The sequence below is a fragment of the Stegodyphus dumicola genome, chromosome 10, assembly GCF_044657685.1.
Source record: "Stegodyphus dumicola isolate Sdum_Otavi_A_Nest chromosome 10, ASM4465768v1".
NCBI lineage: Eukaryota > Metazoa > Arthropoda > Arachnida > Araneae > Eresidae > Stegodyphus > Stegodyphus dumicola.
The window spans coordinates 116,980,417-117,008,150 of NC_140777.1; the positions used below are offsets into that span (position 1 = coordinate 116,980,417).

At 34.1% G+C, this 27,734-nt stretch overlaps 1 protein-coding gene across 3 annotated transcripts in view; it reads right to left on the reverse strand.

The window, feature by feature from the left end:
* Positions 1–27,734, reverse strand: part of LOC118201092 (diphthine--ammonia ligase) — a 74,827-nt gene that overhangs the window by 34,764 nt on the left and 12,329 nt on the right. For 2 of the 3 annotated variants that reach the window (XM_085825424.1, XM_085825423.1), the window contains exon 3: positions 3,105–3,289. In XM_085825424.1, coding sequence (XP_085681550.1) covers positions 3,105–3,289 — 185 coding nt within the window. Of the gene's footprint in view, positions 1–3,104; positions 3,290–5,997; positions 6,108–27,734 lie in introns of those variants that run through there. The other variant, XM_035373119.2, reaches the window with a different exon arrangement.

A 27,734-nucleotide genomic window follows, 5' to 3' on the forward strand; every position in this document is an offset into this window, starting at 1 on the left:
CTCATATGCATCTGTGTTGTGGGTCTGAAGTTCCTCTTCATGAACTACAATACTAACACTCATCATACACTAGCAATTGTAGAGTTTTAGCAAATGATGATATTCAGTGCATGGGTAGGCCTGCAAGGTTCTTGGAGCTAAATCCCGAAGAACATGTGCTTTGTCCTCAGCATGGGACAAATGTTGTAATTCCTGCATCACAATCAAGAATGATCATATCCTCCTCTAAAGAATGGATTTTTCTTGCCAGGTGCCTCTCGCATGGACATTTCTGTCTTTTCTCTAGTTGTTGTGAGAGCTACATTTTCAATAAAGAGCCCTTTGATTCTTTGTCTGAATGGTTTTGTCCACTTGTCTTATACTTTCACTTCTTGCATTATCTTATGGTGTGATTTGGGTCAATGTGAAATACTTCTGTATGATGTTACATTTGAAAAAATGCTTCCTCCTTAAATTTTGCATACCAGTGTATAAGTGGCTTTATTCTGACTAAATTATTTTTCAAATTTTATATAATCCTTGAACCTAAATGACACAAAACTCAGATTGTTGCAAAAATAAAATTTGGGGGTGGGAAATAAAAATGTAGGCTTAATTTCTGGACTATAAGGACTGAAGTTTTAAAATTTAAATATTGATAGCAAATAAATTTTATATAATTAAAGATAATAGCATGAATACACAAAAAGTTTAAACCAGTCTTGATAAAAACCAAATTTAGGATAATTATATTCCTTTCCATTTTAAAAAGCATCAAGTAATACTTTATACTAATAAATCTGAATCATGAAACCATTCAAATTAAAAACATTGATACAAATTACAATAATATGCTTAGGAAGGGAAAAAAATAGAAGTTTAACTAGGATTTACAGAAATAGCTTCTTTTCGGGAAGGAGGTATACAGTAGAATATATTTCTTAAAAAGGACACATGCAACAATTATTTAGTCAGTACAGTGGTTAGTGAAAGCTCCATGCCAACAAACCATATTCTGAATCCAGGACAGGTCATATATATTTTAAATTTTCATATCTATATGGATTAGGAATAAGGTGCATATGTGGATTAGAAACAAGGTGTCTATGTAGATTAGGACAACTAAAAGATCCAGAGAAAAATGTAGAATTCCTATGTATTAGTTAACGGAGTTAGCCAATGAGTTCACTCTACAACAAATAGTGCCAATTTTTTTTTATGATTAATAACAAATGAATTTATTTTTCCTAATCTTGATTCTTCACGGCTCACTTGGATATAACAAACAATAACAATATTATGTAGTCTGTCCAAAAAGTTCTAACACAGACTTTGTTCCAGAAATATAACTGGAATAAAACTGAGAATGCAATTCACAGATGCCATGGATTGGTTATGCAAGAGGATTTAACAGGTTCATCCAGAACGATGGATGGCAAGAGATTTCTTCTTGCTGCACGACAATGCACCCACTCTCGCATGCTTGGAGTAGTGGTCATGCAAATAATGAAATGAAAATGGCCAGTTTTTAATCACCCACTATATTTACCCAATTTGTTGCTTTGAATTTTTTTTTTATTTTTATTATGAAAGATCAGAACATAACCTACATTCAAGCCACAATGACAAGCAAGTCGAATAAACATTTCAAACAAGGACATTTCTGACAGTTATATGGTTGTATGAATGTTCTGTATGTTGTACTCGAGTGAAGGGAGACTATGTTGAACATCTGAAGTATTAAAATCTTCATTCCATGTTTCCTCTAGTGAGTTTCAGAACTTTTTGGACAGAGAGCATATGTAACAAAAACCTTTTGTTAATATTAACAATTTTCAGTACTTTTGTATTAATACAACTATCTTGGCCCAATTTGGCTACTTTTACAGATGAAGAGGTAGAAATTACTTCTCATGTGCAAAATAGTGATTTTCCCATTTTTTTTTAAAGCCTGTCAAACAATTAATACTTATTATAAGTCTGAAAACATTATCAACCTATTAAAAGAAAACACACTTAAAAATTAAATTTTGTACTAAAATATAAATTTTGATTATTAAACATGGATTACAATAATAGATTTAAAAAATGAAACACATTTCACACAAAATATTTCAGTAATTTTTTAGTTCTGTTCTTCCCATGTATCATATTCTTTTTTAACAAGAAAAACATCAGAAAATTGCACAAACTTGGCATTCTGCACTGGTTATCAACTAACTCACTTCATCATCATTCCCTTTGGTGATTTTCTGAAAAATATTGCATTCCTTCAAAAATGTTGCACTAATTTCTCTCACTCCTGACAAATTCCACAAGTGAATATTTTAAAATCGAGTTACGGCAAAACATATTACCTTCTGTCTATAAAAACCATTCAAACATGGTTTGGTTTGGTTTGGTTTAGTTGTGGCAGAGCATTTAAGGGCTATCTGCCTAAGGGAAAGGGATGCCTTTGCGAAAGACTTTCTAGGGAAAACTGGCTCATTTTACACATGGAGAAAACCATGAAAATGTCCATGCAGCCAGTCCAATCAATGGGAAATTGAATTCCCAGTGTTCAGCAATTTTACTGTTCGACCGCTGGTGGGCCATTCAAACATGGAATACGACAAAAACAATGCATATGAAAATGGCAACACTGCTTGGCTGAAGAATCTTGATAAGCAATAGGCATGGTCATCTAAAGAATGGCTATTTGGCATGGTTGCCAAATTTAGCACATTTTGAAAATTTGGTGATCCTACTAAATTGGTTGTGATAATATGCAAGTACCTAATTTTCTTTGTTTTTCTCTTCTCTCTAAATTTTTGCACATTATAGGTATTTCTGTGAAAACATTAAAATTTTTCTTAAAATTATAATTAAAAAGTGACTTGCAAATACATTTGAGTAAATTTTTTTAAAGGAATTAATAAAATGAATAACCATGCAACACAATTTTGTTCATACACTGAATGAAAGGGAAAATAGTTCAATACAAAACAAAATCATTAAATTCTGAAACTATTTCATATTAAAGGTTTACAGTACAATATATAAATGTACAGTTATATCTCAACCTGTGCATTTAGCTTTTGACAAATAATTTTTAAAAAACCATTATCAAATAAAGGATTTAATACCTTCACTTTAAGAAGCAAATTATATAAATCTTCTACTTCATCGCCTTCAGTAGGATGATAATCAAAATTTTGATTTATGGCTTTTCCTCTAATGCTTTCACGAAACAATGGCAGACCCATGGCCGAAGCATATAACTCTAAAACATTATGTCCAACACTCTGATACATGTAACTGTCTATTTCATCTGCAAAATGCATCCAGAGATATTACATAAAGTATCATGTAGATAGATACAGACAACTATAGAAGTAAAGTATAATAAGCTTACTTTTAATTGAAATTATTCAGATAGAATATATTATGCAATAATAAATTTTCATGGCACTTAAATATTAGTACAACCACATTAGTAGAAGATGCCAAATAATGAAAATGCCCCAAACTTTAACAACCAAGACAGTAAAAGTTCTGCAGTTCTAGCAAGCATTGTTTCCATTGCTTATGTGTTCTTTTTATTGAATTCAAAAGGCTTTTATACACAATTGTGATATTTTTTGCCTTAAACTCAGTTTTAAAATATGCACTAGTGAAACTGGCCTGCAGTGGAAAAAACTGCAGCAACAATTCTGCAGGAATCCAGTATTTGTCGCAAAATTGCTTAAAGGAAACAAGTACTTTGACCACAAAAGAAACAAACACTCATGTCTGAGCAAGTTTATTAAGTAATTTTAAAGGCAGATATCCAGCTAAATCGTAAAATAAATATGCAACAATACTATTTTTTGCAATTATAAAACATCATTCTTGAGCTTCTGTAAAAACATATTCAACTTCTGCCAAGGTGGTTGCACTAATATATAAGTACCATTTTGATTTTGCACATTTACATAAAATCACAAATTAATAATATTCCATATACAGTACAAAGTCTGTAATCTGGACTCATCAGGACTTCGGCGATTCCGGATTATAGATCATCAAATTAAATCTGGTAAGATGGCAAGCAGAAATTATACAATTAAAAGTATGAAGCCGTAATTTATGAAATAAAGAGCGATTATGATCTAAAGGGTATCAAAATTTACAAAAAAAAAAAAAAAAAAAAAAGCTTAATATTTATTTGTTTACTTTATTAAACATTTCTTTCACAGTAAGTTGTTTAAGTTGCATCGGCTTTTGTGCTAATACTTTCTCTTTCATTCTATAAACAGACATAATTTCTTGTTCAGTTACAAAGTTCCACTGTTCAAGTCCTGCAATTGTTGTGTCGAGAATACCGATTAACTTGTCAATCGAAATTTCTTTGTTTTTATTAACCTCTGTGTCACCTTCTTCACTATCGGAAGTGGTACAGTCAAAAGTCGTTAATTCGGACACCCATAATCCGGACCTCAAAGCTAAAATCTTTCTGCGCATGCGCCGCGTTGACACATGCGCATAGGCGTTTACGCGTGCGCGCAAGACTTTTACGACTGCGCATATGCGTCTGCGCAAGCGCAGAATACGTTTTCGCGTACACGTTTAATGTATAACGGACGGCATAAGCTAAAATTATCTAATTATCCATTTCAGTTAATGTTGATGATTGCGTTGTTCCTTAATCTTCGAATTGGATCCGGCTTATTATTTTTTGCAGACTGTAAGAGCAATTTCATAGAAGTAAGCTTGAACTTTCGATTATGTCAAATAGAATTTCCGATGCTGGAGCTCCCAAAGGATCTAGAAAACGAAAGTATGTTTCAATGTCCATCAAACAAAAAGTGGAATTGCTACAAAAAATGGATAAAGGCATATCCTTTGTTTATCTAACCGTTCCGAAATCTGTTTATCAATTTCACACTGCTCTGCGCGGGGAGGGAACGTCGCGGCACGCAATGAACTGGAAGTTGATCTGTCAGCACTATTCTTATCTTCAGGGCAGATGTTTTTATTTTATTCGGCTTATAATTCCTTACTAAATGTTGTATTTCATCTCGATGTACTCTGTCTTTGATATGATTTAAATCAAATTCCTCGTCATTATAAATATCACGAATACAAATCAAATAGTTTTCTGGTTGCAATTTTCTAATTTCGGCTATGCGTAACGTATGCTTTACGCGTGCGCGCGTTGAAAGAAATGTTTAATAAAGTAAACAAATAAATATTAAGCTTCTTTTTTTGTAAATTTTGATACTCTTTAGATCATAATTGCTCATTATTTTATAAATTAAGGTTTCATATTTTTAATTTTATAATTTCTGCATGCCATCTCTTACCAGATTTAAACTGATGATCTATAATCCAGAAAAATCGATAATCCGGAATCGCCGAAGTCCCGACGAGTCCGGATTAAAGACTGTTGACTGTATTTTCTGGATCTAGAACCACGCTACAGATTTCGCGGTCCATTAATTGATTGATGATTGGGGCACTGTCGAAGAAAATATGTGGTCATTTTTAAGTATTTTAAAAATCTGCTTCTGCAGACCACAAGAGAAAATGTGTTTTAAAAGAGACCCTTAGAACACTTATTATTATATTTATTCAGAACAGAACAAAAGAAAATATTTTTTTCTCAAAGTGGTTTATATGTATTTTCATAGTCATCATTTAAAAGCCGGTGGGCATGTTTAAATATCATTTCTGTTTCCTCACTTCTTGTCCCAAATGAAAGTCCAAAAGAGGGGGAATACAAAACTAATTAAAAAAAGAGAATTTGGTGAACTGGGAGAATGATTTCTTTTTGATTATCTTCATGAATTCTTTCTTGATTATCCGCATCCATATTAAAAAGACATGATATGTTACAGGCTTTGGAGAACATTCAACAACTAACTGATGACTAACCTTTCACCAAGCTAATGTACAAAAAGCAACAATGTACAAAGGTTGTGAATTATAAATTCCAAACAAAAGCAATCAATCAATAAAATTTAAAAACTTAAGAAACATCAGCAATTAAACACTAACCTTTTCCAAGAAATCCTTATTTTTTACATTGTTGCTGTCTTTGTATATACAGCAATATGTTTTTGCTTAAAAAAATATCAGAGAATTGCACAAACTTGGCCTCATACAGCTTCCATATTGCCAACTGGCGAAAACAAAAACAGACATGTTTTATGCCATGACATCATACATGGATACTTGCATTATTACATAAATAACTTTTGGTGACATTTAAGTTGGCACTTAACTATTTTATTATATATTTGTTTTGGAGACATACTGCTTTGCCTGCCTGATGAATACTTATCCGTTACTTTTTGATGGGGTGGTAATGATCAGAAAGTACCAATTTATGTTTTATTTGTAGATGCATCAGAAAAATCATTAAAACATAGAAAATAAATTGATACTATCACATTACCCACCAACCTTGACAAGAATCTCTGAGCAGAGTACTATGTCTCCAAAATAAGCAATTCAGAATTTTACAACACATAATGTCAATATCTGTATGTGAAGTGAAGGTTTTATATGCTTTATGCAGTTTTGAAATTAGAAGGTTGTTAGCATGTGGAGTTTTTTTGTCTTATAGCAAATCCTAATGCTATTGTGTGCCTGCTAATGAAAAAGGAAGTGCTGCATGTGCAATCCATAAAGTTAATTTCTGCAATTCTCTAAATTGTTTTAACAAGTTGACATGTACATGGAGAGCAGTGCCAGGATGTCCTGCAATATGAAGAAACAGACTGCTGTAACAGACAGAAAATCAAAAAAATAGAAAGTTAAGTGTCTTATTCTGGGTGTTTTTTGCATTTTTTTTTTTCCCCTGTCAATTCACTGCTTCACTGTAGTGCTTTTTTTTTTTTTTTTTTTTTTTAAATGGCTACTCTTTTCACATCTAATGTCAGCAAAAAAATCCATCATCAATGATTGCCAACTTTGTGGGAGGGTTGGTCAGATAACCTAAGATTATGAATATGTTTTAATAAATACTATAAACATTATATGGCACATTCTGATTATATGCACTCTTGCCACAAAGTCATGAACTTATTCCAGCTAATTTTTCACGAAGTTCATGCATAAAAAGCAACAGCCATTTTCAAAATATCTGCAGACAAAGAATTCCATATAATAGCAATTAATCAACAAAATTTAAAGAGCAAAAAACACTGATTAATTTTAAAAAATACTTTTTTTGAGAAATCCTTCTTTTTTGTATTCTTATTCTGTTCGTATACAAACCAATCTGCTTTTGGTTAAAAAAAATATCAAAAAATTACACAACACAAATTCAGCATTCTGCTAGGCAAAACCAGAAATGTGTTATGAGCACACCTAGATTGCTACATAGATACTTGGCACTGTTCTGTTGTCGGGTCTGGATTTAGAAATGCATAAATGTTCATATAAATACACACATACATTCGTGCTTATATATATATATATTTCTAATTAGAATTTATTTTGTTTTTTCTTGCTTTGGGAAGGGGGCCAGAATTTTTGGATTAACTATTATAATTAAAATACATTGAAATGGTTTATCGGCTTATTCTGGACACAGAAAAGTCAGGATTTTTGTGGAAGAGAGATTTCAGTTGATTTCAGTGTTCCTCCTCCAGACAAAGTGGCACTGAAGTTGACTGAATTCCTCTTCTACTTTATTCATTTTTCTTTAAATTTCATTAACTTTTTGAATTGGGGTATTACTTGTTTGGAAAGTTTTGGTTTTAACATTTTTTAAATTCATTAAAGCTTTGGTTTAACATTTTTTTTAATTCATTATTGCATTTATAGGATTATTTGAAATTTATTAATTATGAATTTCAATTTTTGGTTTTTGTGAAAAATTAGTTCTAAATTTCTTACTTTATGTCTTTACTGATAATCTTTCTGCAAATTAATGCGCAAAAGACCAGACATGTTTATGTTTTGTTTTTTAAAAAAAAATTGTTTTGTAATTATATATATATATATATATATATATATATATTTTTCTGTCAATCTATTTTTTATGTGTGTTAACTTTTCACATATCACAACGATCAGTTTAATTTTTTCGTGCATTAGCATGTCTTCCAACATTAATTTTGAAAGTTTTTTTTTTTTTTTTTTTGCATGTTTTCAGTTTTTTCCAGTTTTTCCAGACAAAAATTTTCTTCTTAGTTTATATTTTAGTAATACAGCGTTGAAATATTTCGTGGAGCTACAGCTCCTGGTAACTTTTTAGCAAGATCGCTGCAATGTTTCTACCTACTAATATTATTATATATATATATGTTTGTGTGAATACATGAACACATGTATCCATGCATACGTACATACATTTCTGGATGTGGTCATGATAACAAAACAGTACCAAATACATTTTTATGATATGTGTTCCCATATAAGCTACCCAGACAGTATAGTAGTTAAGAGGAGCCTACTGCAATACTGAAGGGCCTGCGTTAAAATTCTGGAGAAGGCATGGCTGCAATTGTCTGTCTCTTGATAAGAGATAATGATGGCCACCTATTAGGGGCTTCCACGATAAAGTGACCACCACGTCCAGCCTTAACTGGTGGCTAAAGTCAGTTAAATGTCTGCCAATAGGAAGGGGGGGGAAATGTTGCCATATAATTATTTTGGTGACATGCTGCTTTACCTCAAATACTTTTTTGCAACTTTTTGACAAAGGTGCAGATAATCAGAATGTACCCATTATTTTACTTTTTTTAAAGATTTATTTCATTTTATTGTTATACTCATGCTTTACGGTCAGAAATACAAAAAATCAATAATGGTGCTTGATCATTCTGATAAGGTATGGAGCTTATATGGTAGGTGGGTGCTTATACCATGGTAAGATGCACTTAAACGTGAAAACAAAAATATAACTTGAATACAGTAAGCCCTTGCTGAATGTGGTTTTGTGCATATGCATTATTTTAACTAGCTCTATTTAATTTATCCAACAAGAATTTCAATTACACATGGTACGCTGCAGAGCATCGGCCACATTGCAACAGTTCTCTTTAATGACTGGTTTTCATTCATCAAAAAAAGTGAAACATTGCTTAGAACAGCAAAACCTGAACTTTACAGTCTCCTGTTTCTTGATGCTCCAGGATACAGTTCTGAGGTTATCACAACAATGCAACAAAATGTAAAGGTTTTATTTCTTCCAGTGAACACCACTTCCTTAATCCAATCAATGGATAAGGAACCATAAAAACATTCAAAGCCTATTATGTCAAGCATGCTTACATCTCTGGAAATAAAGTAGTATTAGATGAAGGGAAGCACAACACGCTAACAGCATTTTGAAAGCAATTCAACATAATAAGCTGCATAGAAATGATTAAACTGCATGGGAACAAGTGAATTCATCAACAGCGAATGGTTACTGGCATCAACTCTGGCCAGAAGTAGTCAAAAATTTTAAGGGATTCTAAAGGATTTTCAGATACGGGAAAAGGAGAAATCAAAGAATAAAAATGAAAAATTCTTACGATCTTAGCAGAGAATAAAAGCAGTGATAGTGAAGAAGATAAAGAGTCGTTAACATAACTTAATGAATCATTAAAAAAGGCACAGGAACTGCATGGTTTTTTTTTATGTAACACTGACTCAAATGAAGAAAGAAGATACTTTATGAGAGGTATTGGAAAACTCTGTGCTCTTTACCATGAAATGTTTAATGAGTAGCAACAAACATTTTCCCAAGAAAAAATCACCAGCTACTTAAAAATATAATTGTATCATGTACCTACTTTATTAGGAAGAATGGAAATCCTTAGAATTAACATTTGTTTCATTTTTCTTTCTTATTACAGTCAAAAGTCATTAATCCGGACTCCTCGGGCGATTCCGGATTATCGATTTTTCCGGATTATAGATCATCAGTTTAAATCTGGTAAGATGGCATGCAGAAATTATAAAATTAAAAATATGAAACCGTAATTTATGAAATAAAGAGGAATTATGATCTAAAGGGTATCAAAATTTACAAAAAAAAAAAAAAAAAAAAAAAAAAAAAAAAAAAAAGCTTAATATTTATTTGTTTACTTTATTAAAATTTCTTTCAATGTAAGTTGTTTATGCTTTGTTTTATGTGATAATACTTTCTCTTTAATTCTATAAACAGACATAATTTCTTGTTCAGTTACAAAGTTCCGCTGTTCAAGTCCTATAATTCCTGTGTCGAGAATACTGACTAATTTGTCAATCGAAATTTTTTCGTTTTCAATAACCACTATGACACTTTCTTCACTATTGGAAGCGAATTATAATGATGAGGAATTTGATTTAAATCATATCAAAGACGGAGTACATCGAGATCAAATACTACATTTAGTAAGGAATTACAAGCCAAATAAAATAAAAACGTCTGCCCTGAAGATAAGGATAGTGCTGACAGATCAACTTCCAATTCATTGCGCACAGAGGCATTCCCCCCCCCCCCTCCGCCGCAGAGCAGTGTGAAATTGATAAACAGATTTTGGAATGGTTAGATAAAAAGTATATGCCTTTATCCATTTTTTGCAGCAATTCCACTTTTTGTTTAATGGACTTCGAAACATACTTTCACTTTGTAGATCTTTTACATATTAGTAAATATATATGGGAAATTCTATTTGACATAATCGAAAGTTCAAGTTTACTTTTATAAAAATTGCTCTAACAGTCTGCAAAAAATAATAAGCCGGATCCAATTCGAAGATTAAGGAACAACGCAATCTGCAACATTAACTGAATTGGATAATTTTAGCTTAGCTTATACCGTCTGTTACACATTAAACGCGCATGCATAAACGTACTATGCGCATGCGCACACGCATATTCGCAGCCGTAAAGGTCTTACGCGCATGCGTCAAATAGATCATTCCGGATTATAGGTGTCCGAATTAACGACTTTTGACTGTATAATTAACTTAAACTGGTGGACTAAAGAATTAAGGATACAGACAAACAAAACAAGAGCATTCTATAGGAAAATGAAAAAAGCCTCCCTTCAAGAACTGAAAGATAAATTTTACATTATATACTCACAACAAAAAGCAATGTATAAAAAAATGATACTATCAGCTAAAAATAAATGCTGGAGAGATTATTGTACCAAAAACACAGAAAGATATGGAAATATTTACAAGATCTGTATGAACAAAGTTTTTAAACCAACCCAAATCTCCATTACTTCAAACCTCAATCAATCTCAACATCAAGATCAAGATGCAACTTTAATAACTCTTTCTAATATCATGGAACAAGTTTTTCTACAAGACTCCTCTCAAGAAGATACTCCTGAACAATCGTACATCAGAAATAATAATACAGCTCCAGATACAATGGATGACTTTCCATTTACATTAAAGGAAATCTCTAATATAATAAAAAATTTAGCAAGAAATAAGGCACCAGGACCAGATGGAATACCTAACCAAATAGTCCAACTTATTCATTCTATTGATCGAACTATTTTCTTAGATCTCAGTAATAAGTGCCTACAATTAAGCACATTTCCTACTCATTTCAAAACTGGTCAAGTCATTTTGTTTAGCAAACCAAGCGCAGATACAAATACTCTAAAGTCATACAGACCAATCAACTTATTACCGACAATAGGAAAAGTCTTAGAAAGAATAATAGCAAATCGCCTACGACATCATCTAACAAAAATAGAATTTATCAGCAATAATCAATTTGGATTCATCCCGAATAAATCGACAACGAATGCTATAGATTCAGCTTTAAACCAAATTCATATCAATAACTCTTATAATCTGCATTTTGCTTTTATTTGCCTGGATCTAACCAAAGCTTTTGACTCATTATGCTGGCCATCTGTACTTGAAGCATTAAGAAAAGCAAATTGTCCAAAAAATATATTTAACTTACTTCAAGATTATCTATGTGAAAGAAAACGTTTTATAATATACAACAATAAGATAATAGAATATGCCCAACAAAGAGGTTGTCCACAAGGTTCCTGCCTCAGTGCTGACCTTTGGAACCTTACGTTTAACTCAATAACATCTTTCAAATGGCCAACCCATACACAAAGTGTTGCTTTTGCTGACAACGCAGCTTTTGTGATCAGTGGTAGAACAAGAAATATTCTGGAAAATAATGTAAATGAAACTCTTCATCTTTTTAAAACTGAATGCAACAAATTGAAACTGACAATAAGTGAAGAAAAATCAAAAGCTATAATTTTCCATAAAAAATCTCAAAAAATCACTCGACTACCAAAATTTTCAATAGAAAATAATAGAATAAAAATAGTTCCAAAACTTAAATTTCTAGGCATAATCATTGACAAAAACCTCAACTGGATTGAACATCTCAAATATATCAGAACTAAAACACAAAAAATAGCAAACAACTTACGTTATGTCCAAGGACTAAATTGGGGACTAAATCCTCATATTCAAAAAATATTGTTCAATACAGTAATAACAAAAATAGTCTTATATGGTGCAGAAATTTGGGCGCAGCCTATGACTGTTCGGAAACAAAAACAACCGCAAGCCATACAACGTCCATTTCTTCACCGGATCACAAAATGTTATAAAACAACATCAAATGCTGCCCTATGTGTACTTTCAGGAATAGCACCTCTTCATACTTTAGCACAAACTGAACATGCAAAAGCCACAGTTCTCAAATTAAAAAAATCCTGCATATTACATGATGAAATATTTAATCCAAACAATTTTGAAATTTCAGTCAATCCCTACAGAAGACATCCTGCCTCTAATCCTAAAATATATAGCACAGTAAAACCTCCAACCAATCATATATCTCCACCAATAATATATACGGATGGATCGAAAATAGACTTAGGAGTTGGCTGTGCATGTATAATACAAATTGATCAAACCCAGAAAATAACTCTCCAAAATCGTCTCTCCAAGGAAAATAGTATCTTCCAAGCAGAATTACACGCAATTCGAATGGCAAGAGAATACTCTATCGATAATAATTTACAAAAAATCAATATTTTCTCGGATAGTCAATCAGCAATACTAGCTCTACAAAATCTCAAACACACATCTGAAATAATTCAAGATATTTTTAACAAAATTATCCAATATCCTCAAATATCACCAAACATTTATTGGATAAAGGCTCACATCGGAGTTCTTGGTAACGAAGAAGCCGATTCAGCAGCTAAATCAGCTACTACCAACAATAATATCCCTTCAAGAAAAATCTCCTGGCCAAAATCATACCTCAAGAAATATCTACATAAAATCAGCCTCCAAATGTGGGAAGAAGAATGGACAACAATAAATACAGGAAGACAGTTAAATCAAATAGCACCTCATGTAAATGATACATGTACAATGGTCAATGGTTATATAAACCGCTTTTTAACTGGACATGGGCCATTTCCAACATACTTCTTCAGATTCAACATCTCTAACTCTAAGCAATGTGTATGTGGAAATAAAGGTGATCCAATCCATTATATTACTCAATGTCCCTTAACAAAGTCAACTCATATTAAATTGCCTAATTCAAATATCAATGCCTTCCTTCGTTTTGCAATTACCAACAAACATTTAAAAAGTAAAATAGAAAATACAATCAAATATCTATCTTCAATAGGCAAAAATTTATGTGAGCACTAATGTAATTAATGTCAAAATTCATTTTTGAAGCTGCAATTCATCTAAAACTTTTATTACCTAATTATCTTAAAAACAAACCCTTGCAATACTAATGATATAGTAAAAAAGGGAAAAAGAAGAGGAAGAAGATACAGATTCATATAATAAACTTTATCTCAAGGAACTATTAAGAACTGTTATAAATTATGACTGTTAGCCTACTATTATTATAGCTATTATAACTACTATAATTATATCTAATAGATATATCAATACTGTTATATTATGTTATATTATACTATGTGTTTTATTATACTATGTACTATTTTGAATATTACTTTAAAAATAAACCGAAGTGTAGTGGGACTATACCTACATTACTTATAGTAAACATTGGGTGTCCCACTACATTTCCACCTGAACCTGAACCTGACTGTATAATATTTAGGTTTGTATAAACTATTCATACTTTCTTAATCTGAATTATAAATAACATACTTTTTCTATAGAAAATTAATTTTGCAGAATGTGATTTTGTTCTAAGCACAATGTGTTAATGATGTAATCTCCACATTCAGCAGGAGTTTATATATCATTTAATTCATCATTATCATCACATTTTCTCTTGAAATAAATTTGAAAGCTATAATGATCTGCAGCTAAAGTCTTTTTCTCTTTTTTTTAATTAACCAGTGTATCTGAAAAAAAAAAAAAAAGAGAGAGAGAGAGAGGACTGCATATTAACAACATAAACCCATCAATAAAAAGAACAAATACTTCTTTTAAGAGGCTACCTGAAATCACATACAGAGAGTAACACATATATAATTATCTATGTTATAAACTGATCATAGTTTTTTTTTTTTTTTTTTTTTTTTTTTTTTTTACAACAAAAATATTCCAAAACCATTTCTGTGCAAAATGATGCTGAAACATTAATTATAGACTAAAAAAGTAATAAAATCTGAACCAACTCCACAAAGACATGGAATTTAAAACGAGTGATATCCCAAAATCCTCCAATAAAAAATGCAGTTGTATTCCTTTTTCATACTTTTTTTCCCTTTTTATATATTTCTATTGTTTTTATTTCTATTGGTATCCATGTACACATCGACCTATTTTCACTTAAAAAAACATCCCAGAACTGCACAAAAATGGCATTGTGCACTCCCTTTATCCATGTACACATCGACCTATTTTCACTTAAAAAACAAAGAAAATACAAGGGGTGATCAAATGAAAAGGTACGAAACAACACGGTGGGTACAAATGTAGACTTTATTCAAAATATACACCATAGGCCTGAGCACAACGATCCCACTGATGAACATGCCGCATGATTCCTTGTTCCCAGAATTCCTGTGGCCGTGACAAGACCCAGTCCTTCACAGCGTCCTTGAGTACGTCGTCTGAGTTCAAGCGCTTCCCTTTCAGGTGTTTCTTCAGTGGACCAAACACATGGAAATTGCAGGGCGACATGTCCGGACTGTAGGGCGGATGGTACAACGTCTCCCACTTGAACTTGGCCAGTTCCATGTGTGTGACTCTGGAGACGTGTGGATGCGCGTTATCATGGAGCAGAACCCTCTGTGAGCAGCCCCGTTCTTTTGTTCTTGATGGACCTGTGTATGCGTCGGAGTGTCTCACAGTACACATCGGAGTTTATGGTTTTTCTGTGCTCGAGGAATTCCACAAGTAGCGGACCTTGAATGTCGAAAAAGACGGTGAGCAACACCTTGCCTGCTGACGGCACGGCTTTGAACTTTTTAGTGGGAGGTGATGACGCATGCTTCCACTGCGTGCTGTCCCTCTTTGTCTCTGGACCGTAGTGATGGCACCAGGTCTCATCACCTATGACGATCTGCTCCATGAAAGCGGGGTCTTCCTGATACCGAAACAGATGTTGCAGTGCTAGCACCATATGCAGTTCCTTTTGCTAGTCAGTCAGCTGCTTCGGAACCCAAGCGGCACACATCTTCCGATATCGCAACCTGTCGTGAACAATTGTCCACATGATTCCATGGCTGACATCCACCTTCGCCAACATTCGCAATATGACACGCCGATCACTTCTCACTAGGTCGTCCACCTTGTCGACGAGATTGCTTGTGATGACAGTGTTTGCCTGGCCTGGTCTCGGGTCATCACTCACACTCTCACGGCTTGCACGAAAATGGGCACTCCATTTTCTGACAGACTGGTCAGAGACACATTTCTTCCCATAAACTGTCACCATCCGGCGATGAATAGCTGCCGGTTTCTCACATTCCGCTGTCAGAAATCGGATAACACTTCACTGCTCCTCAGTCGTCGAATTTTGCAACGCGAATGCCATCCTGTCTTCATATGGACTGCCGCATCATTTGGACGCCATCAGCTTCTGCTTTCTCCTGCACATGCAGGTGCCCGTGCATGCTCCGATCCCAGTCAGAGACTCCAATCGCATCCCAAGATATCTCGCTACATTCTCCCATGGCGGAATATGAAAATATTTAACTGTTACATTTTTACGTCGTTTCGTACCTTTTCATTTGATCATCCCTCGTAGACAAAAATCCAATTCTTCTTAGTCTTGTAAAAAGCACTAAACAAATAAGTGGGCGATTCTGCACTTCAGCCTTTTTTTAAAGTGATCATAGGTCGATGTGTACATGGATACCGAGTTTGTGAAATTGTTTGTGTTCTTATTTTGGCTCTGTGTAGCGCCGATTATACAAGCAAAAATAATAAGTCAAACAATTGCACAAACTCGGTGTCCATGTACCGCAAAAAATCGGCAAGTTTCGCCAAGGGGTACCCTAAAATATACTTTTACCATATAACTTTATTACTTTTTACTTCTTTTTATAATTTTTCTAATTATTTTCACACATTTTCTGCTTAGTTAATAATAATTTTCCTTGTGTACATTTTGTCGCCGCGGTTTTCTTTCACTGCTACAACTATAACATACAAATACTTTTATCTTATGACCCGTGTTCTATTTTGAAGTGCAGATATTAAATATGAATGTCTGGCAGTTATTGATGCAATTGTCATTAAATAATTCATAAACAGATCACTAATTATCTGATCTACAACCTCTAACCTAATTAAGATACAATAACACACCGAACAAGTATTAATTTAGAAGTCAAACAACAAAAAATTTTGTTATTACAGTCAAAAGTCTTTAATCCGGACTCGTCGGGACTTCGGCGATTCCGGATTATCGATTTTTCCGGATTATAGATCATCAGTTTAAATCTGGTAAGATGGCATGCAGAAATTATAAAATTAAAAATATGAAACCGTAATTTATAAAATAATGAGCAATTATGATCTAAAGGGTATCAAAATTTACCAAAAAAGAAGCCTAATATTTATTTGTTTACTTTATTAAACATATCTTTCAACGCACGGATGCGTAAAGCATACCTTACGCATAGCCGAAATTAGAAAATTGCAACCAGAAAACTATTTGATTTGTATTCGTGATATTTATAATGACGAGGAATTTGATTTAAATCATATCAAAGACGGAGTACATCGAAATTAAATACTACATTTAGTAAGGAATTATAAGCCGAATAAAATAAAAACATATGCCCTGAAAATAACGATAGTGTTGACAGATCAACTTCCAGTTCATTGCGCGCCGCGACGTCCTCCCCCCCCCCCCACGCGCAGAGCAGCGTGAAATTGATAAACAGATTTCGGAACGGTTAGATACACAAAGGATATGCTTTTATCCATTTTGTGTAGCAATTCCACTTTTTGTTTGATGGACATTGAAACATACTTTCGTTTTCTAGATCCTTTGGGAGCTCCAGCATCGGAAATTCTATTTGACATAATCGAAAGTTCAAGCTTACTTCTATAAAATTGCTCTTACAGTCTGCAAAAAATAATAAGCCGGATCAAATTCGAAGATTAAGGAACAACGCAATTATCAACATTAACTGAAATAGATAATTAGATAATTTTAGCTTATACCGTCCGTTATACATTAAACGCGCACGCGAAACGTATTCTGCACTTGCGCAGATGCATATGCGCAGTCGTAAATGTCTTGCACGCACGAGTAAAACGCCTATGCGCATGAGTCAATGCGGCGCATGCGCAGAAAGATTTTAGCTTTGAGGTCCGGATTATAGATTATTCCGGATTACGGGTGTCCGAATTAACGACTTTTGACTGTAATTAACCTCTAATCTATTACATAAAATTATTTAGTACTATGTACAACTTTAATTGGAAAGGAAAAGAATGATATTCCTAAATGTACGTTTGAGATGTCCGGAAAACTGAAAGTAATAGCTTAAATTACAGCTTCATATAAATTGTTCCAGATGTTTATCGATTGCCAGGCAATAATAACTTTAGGGGGCATGACAGTGTGGTGGCCCAAGATACTGAATACTGAAGATTCAAACTTGGATCAAACTACCAGTATTCAGCAATTGTATTACTCAATTGCTTGTGAACTTGAACAAAAGTATGAATATCTTGTTATTGAAACACATGACGTAAGAAAATCCGGGAAATTTATAAAGTTTTCAAGATTAAAACATGGTCGATTTTTTTATGAATCCCATGGTTCTGACATGTTTCAAATACACTCCTGCCACACGGATAGAAGCTGAATGATCATTGTCCTGCTTTCAACAGGTATAACATGTCAATGTAGAATTTGAAGGAAAGTTTAAGTTACTCAAATATGGCAAGGAATAATGGCTATCGACCTGAAGAAGGATGCCTTTTTGAACTTTTTGAATATTACTTGAATTGAGTTTTCTTCCGCAAAGGATCCGCTAGCGCTTCTGCAGCGGATCCGTTGGCAACGGTGTGTATTTATTCGCCAAGCTCGCCAACAGCTAATCAGCCATGAATTTAGCGGTATATAGTAAGTTGCAAGATATTTATCATATGGAAATAATGATTTTAGTGGTGTACAGTCAAGTTATAAGATATTTAGCATACAGAAGTAAAATACCTAGGTTAAATAGGTTTTAAAATGTCTTTCGATGCTTGCTTTTTATGGTAGTGCCACACTTGAGTTACATATGAGACAAACACATTTCTCCTTCACCATAACAAAAAAGAAATCATCTTCCCACTCATTGTGATAATGGTATGTTTTACTTCTCTTAGCACTGGTACCTGGCTGAGTCATTTTGGATGGGTTGTTGAAACAACAAATTATCATATCAGTGAGGTAGGAAGTGAGCGACCTGCAACGCAAGACAATTAACTGAGAACTTAAACTAAACGGGCGGGTTTGATGGATGGACTAGTTGACTCGCCACATCGCTATCATCGTGCCACCTACTAGAAATAATCTAAGCATCCCATTTTGTCAAATTGTTTCTATTTAATTCTCCACTGTAAAACGACAAAATCATTGTATTACTTTGCTTAGTTTGTTTTAGGTTTTAAAGTGTAAACTGTAGTAAAGTTTTATTTTAAATAATTAATTAATTCTATGCCATAATAAGTCATAAATTAAATTGTTATTATCCAAGGTCATTAACGGGATGGTCGTGTGGACTACCTAAAATGTCTTCGCGGTCGACGTCTTGGCCACCCCTGCTGTATACATTAGTGCACTTTAGAATATCCAAAGTGAGAATAGAAAAAGTAATATTCTCATTTTCATTTTTGAAATAACCTATGCTGTTGACAAATTTATATGTACCCTAGGATAATTCCAGTTCCAAGATACCATTGAAATTACTTCTCCTTATAACAGACGTGGTAAAAACCAACAGTTCCAGTATTTTAGACTTCGCATCAGGCCTGATGAAATTAAATTTGACAACATCATTTTTTTTCTGAATGATGCAGCCATACGTATGAAAAAGACAGATGAAACGCTTCTCAAAATGTTGTATCTGAAATGAGTCGCAAATGCTTTGCATGAAAAGTTCATGAATTGTTGCCAGACATTGACAAACCCATTTGTATTCTAAGAAAGATCTTTTTAAATCTCTGTTATAGGAGAGACTTTGGAGAGACTGCAGCTGAATCTTAGTTTTGACAAAGTGGTTAACATGGTCAAGTGAGATTGTTATTATGCCAGGCAATAACTTTAGGGGGCATGACAGTGTGATGGCCCAAGATACTGAATACTGAAGATTCAAACTTGGATCAAACTACCAGTATTCAGCAATTGTATTGCTCAATTGCTTGTGAACTTGAACAAAAGTATGAATATCTTGTTATTGAAACACATGACGTAAGAAAATCCAGAAAATTTATAAAGTTTTCAAGATTAAAACATGGTCGATTTTTTTATGAATCCCATGGTTCTGACATGTTTCAAATATACTCCTGCCACACGGATAGAGGCTGAATGATCATTGTCCTGCTTTCAACAGGTATAAAATGTCAATGTAGAATTTGAAGGAAAGTTTAAGTTACTCAAATATGGCAAGGAATAATGGCTATCGACCTGAAGAAGGATGCCTTTTTGAACAACTTTGTAAGGGAAACTATACAATACACCGCGAAGATGACATCCGTCCTAGTTCATGCCGTACGGAATTGAACGTCATTTCTGTGGAAATCAGTTACATTGGCATACAAGGCCTGTTATTCAGTACATATTATTTTCTTTTGTTACAAGATATTTTGAATAGCACAGTATTACATATGAACATTCTTGTAACATAAGTCAATACTATATATAAGTGAAATTATATTGTATGTATACACATATATGCATTTGGCACTGCATTAAATGAATGCTACATTTGGTGTATAAATAATTCAAATGTGATACATTTAAGTGATGACAATCAATGTGGAAGAAATATTTTTATACTACAGAAATATATAGACATTATGCAACATTGTTATTGGTATTTCATGTGTTAGGTTGGCATATTTACTATATTGGAATGAACACTTATATTACAAAAGTTAGATAACTGTATGAACAATGTATTACAAAGGATGAGTACAAATATTTGTATATGTCAAGAAGTCGATTCGATGGAACAAAGATTTTATAAGAAAAGAGTTAAATAACTACATATATGTAAAAAAAAAAGAAAAAGAAAAAGAAAAAAAAGAAAGAAAGAAAGATAAATATTATATATATATAAATTAAATACAGTCAAAAGCCGTTAATTCGGACACCCATAATCCGGAATGATCTATAATCCGGACCTCAAAGCTAAAAACTTTCTGCGCATGCGCCGCGTTGGCACATGCGCACAGGCGTTTTACGCGTGCGCGTAAGACTTTGACTACTGCGCGTATGCGTGTGCGCAAGTGCAGAATACGTTTTTGCCTGCGCGTTTAATATATAACGGACGGTGTAAGCTAAAATTATCTAATTATCTATTTCAGTTAATGCTAATGATTGCGCTGTTCCTTAATCTTTGAATTGGATCCCGCTTATTATTTTTTGCAGACTGTAAAAGCAATTTTATAAAAGTAAACTTGAACTTTCGATTATGTCAAATAGAATTTCCGATGCTGGAACTTCCAAAGGATCTACAAAACGAAAGTATGTTTCGATGTCCAACAAACAAAAAGTGGAATTGCTGAAAAAAATGGATAAAGACATGAAGAATGTGACAGAGAGGTTAGTGAAAACGAAAAAATTTCGATTGACAAGTTCGGCACAGCAATTAACGGGACTTGAATAGCGGAACTTTGTAACTGAACAAGAAATTATGTCTGTTTATAGAATTAAAGAGAAAGTATTATCACATAAAACGAAGCAACTTAAAATAACTTACATTGAAAGAAATGTTTAATAAAGTAAACAAATAAATATTAAGCTTTTTTTTTTTTTTTTTTTTTTTTTTTTTGTAAATTTTGATGCCTTTTGGATCATAATTGTTCTTTATTTCATAAATTACAGTTTCATATTTTAATTTTAGAATTTCTGCATGCCATCTTACGAGATTTAAACTGATGATCTATAATCCGGAAAAATCGATAATCCGGAATCGCCGAAGTCCCGAAGAGTCCGGATTAACGACTTTTGACTGTACTTATATTACAGGAGCTGAAACAGTAATTTAGCTATTTCGGAAATGACAGTGATGAGAGCTGTTCCTTTTGCAGCGCAGTAAGTAGTGATAGCATGTAGTTTCGATAGAGCAACATTGTTATTTTGAATATTATTTCACCACGCTGCCCGAAATGTGGGTGCTGGTTTTCTTAGATGGAACTTCGCCGTCAAGCGGCATTCAAAGTAATAATTATTTTTCATAGTCTGTGTGGATTATGCTCTGTCCCCACAGTGATATACTATTTTTATTAAGCCTTGTAGCTTTTATCACTGCGGCTTCCCTCTCGACTACAAGATCAAGAGGGGGAAGACCCGTTATGACTTGTAGAGCAGATGTTGGAGAAGTCCGAAAGGCCTGACAGATGAGCAGAAGTTGACTTCTTTGTATGGAAAGCAAAGTTTTCCTCATGGTAGAAGTGAGGTTCTGGACCCAGATGGAGGCTCCGTACAAAATAATGTGTTCTGAAATGGTTTTGTACTAAGATTTCAGGAGATTTGCTGGTATGCCCTATTTCATACCTGCAGTACGTTTCATATTGTTAGTGAGATTGCCAATGCGCTGCCTGAGAATTTTAAGATGAGGAGCCCATGAAAGTTTATTATCAAAGGAGAGACCTAGATATGTCATTTCTGAGACTGTTTTTAATGAATGTCCCTGTAGTTTTAGATAGGTTCTTCTCCTAAGGGAATGATGACGTCCTATTATCATGGCTTGCGTTTTTTCTGCATTTATTTCAAGTTTATGCTTCTTGGCCCACTGAGCAAAGATATCTAGCCTCTTGACTCCACAGGTCCACATATGTGGACCTTCAATTTTGCGATGCTGGAAATATTCTAGTACACTTTTACTCAATTGCAACTCGATTACCACGTACGGGGATGTTTCAGCTTTTCATTTTTATCAATGGTTGGCAGCACAGGCGCATACTTTTGAAGAAATTTTGAAAATTTTTATTAAGCCTTGTAGCTTTTATCACTGCGGCTTCCCTCTCGACTACAAGATCAAGAGGGGGAAGACCCGTTATGACTTGTAGAGCAGATGTTGGAGAAGTCCGATAGGCCTGACAGATGAGCAGAAGTTGACCTGAGAATTTTAAGATGAGCTACAAACGGATTGTTTTGAAAAAATGGCATCGTCGAAAAGTCTTCGAAAATATAAATAATAATTAATTAATTAATGTTTAAAGTGAATATTTAGAGCTATTAAGGTTAGAGCTTTTGTTTAACGTTGTTGTTTGTTCGTCAAAATTATTTTTTGTGACAATGCATTGAAATGTGTATAGGTCCACGTACGTGGACGTCAGTCCGTTAGGGAAATTAGGCTCAGTTGAATACTGTCATACGTTTTTTTAATATTATATAATTTCAGTTACTGTTTCTGAAATTTGTTTCAGAAACAGCTCACTGATGGCAAAAGTGATTATATACATCTAGTATGTAATTGTAATATTCAATTATTTGTATTTTACAGGGTTTTTTTTTTTTTACCCTTTTCTCGCTTTATTTTTGAATTAAAATATAATATTCATAATATTGGACTTCTATTCTTCATATTCTTTGACCCAATAAAATAAAGACAATGCATAGCTATTACTGACCTGATTTTATATTTTAATACAATTTATTGTTTGTAATTTCTTTGTTATTGCATGTTATTAGTTGTAACTGATAATTACTCAAGTTAACATGCTCGCAGGATGACCTTGAGAATGCACCAGAGCCTTTGTCACCCTTGGCTTCATGTTTTGAATACCTGAGCGTGGAATGTTTTGAAGAAGGAGCTGCCCAAACTAATTTGTATTCTGTTCATCAGAAATATAAATCTGTAAATACGAACGCAAATGAAATAATGCGACTTGTTGGTCTCAATACTTGGATGGGCACACTGAAATTCCCTCAAGCAGAATTATATTAGTCAAGAAACCTATCAATAAGATGTTTCCATGAAACAATGGCAAGAGACAGACTATTCACTCTGCCCTAAAATTTTCATTTTGCAGCTAATTTAGCATTCCATGAAAAGGATGATAAACTTTGGAAAGTACAAACCTTTTTAAATCCCATCATGGAAAAATGTCTTATTTTGCGTTGACCGCAAAACATTTCTTTGGAACAGCAAATGATTCCTTTAACGTACTATCGGTGTACTAAAAGGACGAAAAAAATGGCCAATTCGAATCTTCTCCCATTTTGTGGATTTGGTGATATCAAAGTGTTGGGCGATGCATGTACGCTATTACAAGCGAAACAATCTTACGAGTGCTAAATTCCTCATGGAATATTGCATGCTAGATGTATCAGCATTACGCAGATATGAAGGAAATTTAATAATTAATAGAGAGAGGCTAAGACTCCCTTCAAGTTCAGGTGAAGAAGAATTCCCTAAGAAAGCAGAGGAAAGTAATTTCTCAACCAGTAAAAAACACGAGTCTGGATGGTGTAAATCACTTACCAAGACTCATGGATACCAAAAATTCATCTAAGCGTAGAATGCCAGGGTGCACATCAAGAACAAGAATATTCTGTATCAAGTGTAAAATGTATTTATGTGTATTAAAAACAATTATTTTGAAAATTTTCATACAAAATAATGTAATGATAAAGATAAAATATTAGTTGAAGTCATTTAAAATTAATAAAACAGTCATACATTAGGATGTTATTGTGAAATTATATTGTGTTCATGTTTTATTTCACATTTTAATCTAATGGCGGCTTTAAATATTAAAATTTATAAGTGTTAAAATATGAGATTATTTACTTATTTGAATCCCAAGGTACACATATGTGTACCTACATTTTTTGGGCCCCAAATATACATGTACCCAAAAAAAATCTCTTTTTTCCCATCTATAGACAGAAAGCAAGCATATAAACTTCACGAATTATTTTTAAATTAAATATTTTAACTTCGGGTGTGAAGAGGCTAGGCAATCCTGCGATCTTTGTTGGATATCGCTGTGACCCACTACAATAATGAGGAAATCATCAGCATATGCCAGAATCTTGACTTGGTGAAGGTTGCTGAAACGCTGAAATGCAGTGTTTGCTACTAAGTTCCACAGGGTGGGAGCTAAGCATGAACCCTGAGGACAGCCACGAGTAATTTTTTCGGTGATGATGTCATTATTCATCGTGATCTGTACTTCTCTGTTGTCCAGGTAACTTCTAATGAGATCTATTATCACACCAGGGCAGGAAAGAGAGGACAAGCTGCTGCTAATGTCTGGCCACCAGATGGTGTCGAGTGCTCCCTGGATATCAATGGAAATAATGAGGGAGTGCATGTCTGCGCTCTTATTATTTGACAGCGTTGTCATTAGATAATCCAATGCATTTTCAGTTGACATTCCGGCCCAAAAACCATACTGGTTAGGATGCAAAGCATTAGTGGTTGCATGGTGGTGGTTGAGCCTGGTAAGAATGGTACGTTCTAGCACTTTTCCAAGGGCTGGTAATAAATAGATGGGTCGGTATGATCTTGGTGTAGCTGGATCCTTCCCTTTTTTGCATAAGAGGGCTACTTCTGCCCCTTTCATTCCTTGTGGAAAATGACATTGCCTCCAACATGCATTGAAGAAGGAGTGTAGTAGGGAAGGAAAGTGCTGGTAGATGATTTTGATAATCATATTATCTAACCCATCTGGGCCAGGCACTTTCTTAGGAGCTAGGTATTTTATTATATGGTTAAGCTCATATGTTGTGGGAAGTGGCTCTTTTCTTTGCTTTGTTGACCACCTGCGTTTGTTGAAGAGCTGCCTTGCATGCCTTTGTGCTGCCTAACTATCTTCGTTGTTATCTGTCTGAAATATGCAGTCCATAATTCGTCTCGCCACATATGAACCTGACTTAGCAGAAGGTAAGAGTGAGGCTGTCAGCATTGTTGGTCGAAATACTTTGTCGCAGGCTATTTTCTGCACTACACCATAAGTTTTCGTTGCTGTGGAACAGTAGTGCATCCACGAAGAGAGTTTTGCAGCCATAACATTGTGCTTGTATTGCGCCCTGGCCTTGCGAAATTCCAGCATGCGTTGACTTCTAAGTGGCTGCTCTGTTGTTGTGCTCTTCTGCGCAAAGCCCGGATTTTGCTACGTTATGCATTTAGTGTAGGAGTCCACCAAAAAAAGGATTTTGGTTGCAAATATGGCCTTCTTGCGAAAGGTATTATTGCAAGCTTTTATTAAGTGTTGCACAAGTTGATTGTAATGATAATCAAGTTGCTCTGGGCTTTGACAATTATCTAAGTTTGCTTCAAGAGTTGCTATGTGTGGTTGGAGTTGAATTCTGAATGCTTCATGCCCACCATAGCATGTTTTGTAGCGACGTTTTATGAAGTAGGTATGCGAGGTTCCCAGGTGAAATGTGATAATGTGGTGATCACTGACAGAAGGAAAGTCGCTGACTTCCCAGTTCTGTATTAATGCTGCTGTATTAGCTGATGCAATTGTTAAATTGGGCCAGCCTTGTGCCCGTGTGGTACAGAATGTTGGCTTTGACTCTGGGTCATTGAGAATAGTCAGGTTATAAGACATTACAAATTCTTGCACTATTCTTGCTTGTGGAGTTTCCAAGTGTGCTCCCCATTGTGGGCTGGTTGCATTAAAGTCTTCTCCTATTATTTTATGTGTGTGTTGAGTTGTTAGCCCAGTTTCTAATTCTGCTAGTGATGCTGCCATATCAGCTCTGAGTGGGAAGTAGACAGACGTTATTTCAAGTGAGGTTGCAACTGACTCGAGTAGCACAGTGACTGTGTGATCTGTAGTTTTCTTATGGACTGGTGTTAGTGGGCCTTTATAAATTATAGCTGCTAGGCAGTTTGCGGACAGGAATACTTTGAAGAGTGTTGGGATTCCTGGTATACAGTCGATTCCGCTTAATTTGGACACATCGGGACCGGGCATTTTGTTCCAATTAAGCAGATGTCCCAATTAAGCGAATTTCACAGTTTTTTTTAATAAATTTATTTGGTTTTGGAACTAAGGCCAATAACCAGTAATAAATTAAACAATACATATTTTTTTCAATAATTTTAATAAATGTAAATTACAAATGGGAAAATTATGTATTAATATTTATCTAAAATTAATACGAATCTAAAATTCTAAATTTAAATTACAAAAATGAGTCAAGTGTAGTCTGTTTTTTGTTTTTGTAGCATTTCTTTTCTACAAAATCAGCGCAGATATTCAGTGCGGATGCAGGGCTCCCTTCATTTCCTTCCTGCAAAAATAACGCTGTAACGTGGCAATACATTTTTTTGCTTCCTGGTTAGTCACAGGCACAGGTGACTCATCATCATCATCATCTAATTTTCCATGTTTTGATTTCATACCTTCTACAATTGAATCCTCACAGTTTACATTATCATCGCAACATGATAAATTGTTATCTATTGTTGAAAATACTTCATAGTTAATACAAATAGCAGCTTGCAACATATCCCCATTTTCTACGTTGCTTAAATTTTCGGAAATTTCTAGGGGTTTAAAGCCACAATTAGTAAAACAGTTCTGTATTGTAGTAGCTTTTATAGCTCACCAACTATCAGCGACAAACTGTATTTCTTGCAAAAGGGAAATTTTTGAACTTATCTCTCTGGCTGTTGTGGAAGTTGTTAATAAATTTTCATCAATGGATTCTAATATGTAATAACCAATTTCCCACGATACAAAGTCTTAAGATTTTTCTTTTTTTATGTTGTAAATTTCGGTCCCAACTGGTAAGCCAATTTTGAAAAATTTCAGAAGTCATCCACGCATTTTTGTTTGCATGGTACTCCACTGGTAAACCCTCCATGCTCAACCCCTTAAAGCATCGAGGTCTAGCACTTTTTCCTATGATCAGTAGCTTTCATTTGTCAGTACCCGACATATTTGTACAGCATAACACAGTAATGTGGTCCATCACCTTTTTATAACCAGTCAGTGCAATGTGTTTATAGCATAAGGAACCGTCTGGCGTAGCACGATAATAGAGGCCGGTTTCATCAGTATTGTAAATATCATCAGCACAAAAATTCTCTAAAAAAATAGGAATTTTTGTAGTTTTCCACTGTTTGGAACTTTCCTTGTCGGCACTGCCCTTTTCACCATGCGCTTTTTTAAATTTAATGTTGTATCTTGTTTTTTATCGTGATAACCACCCGTCAG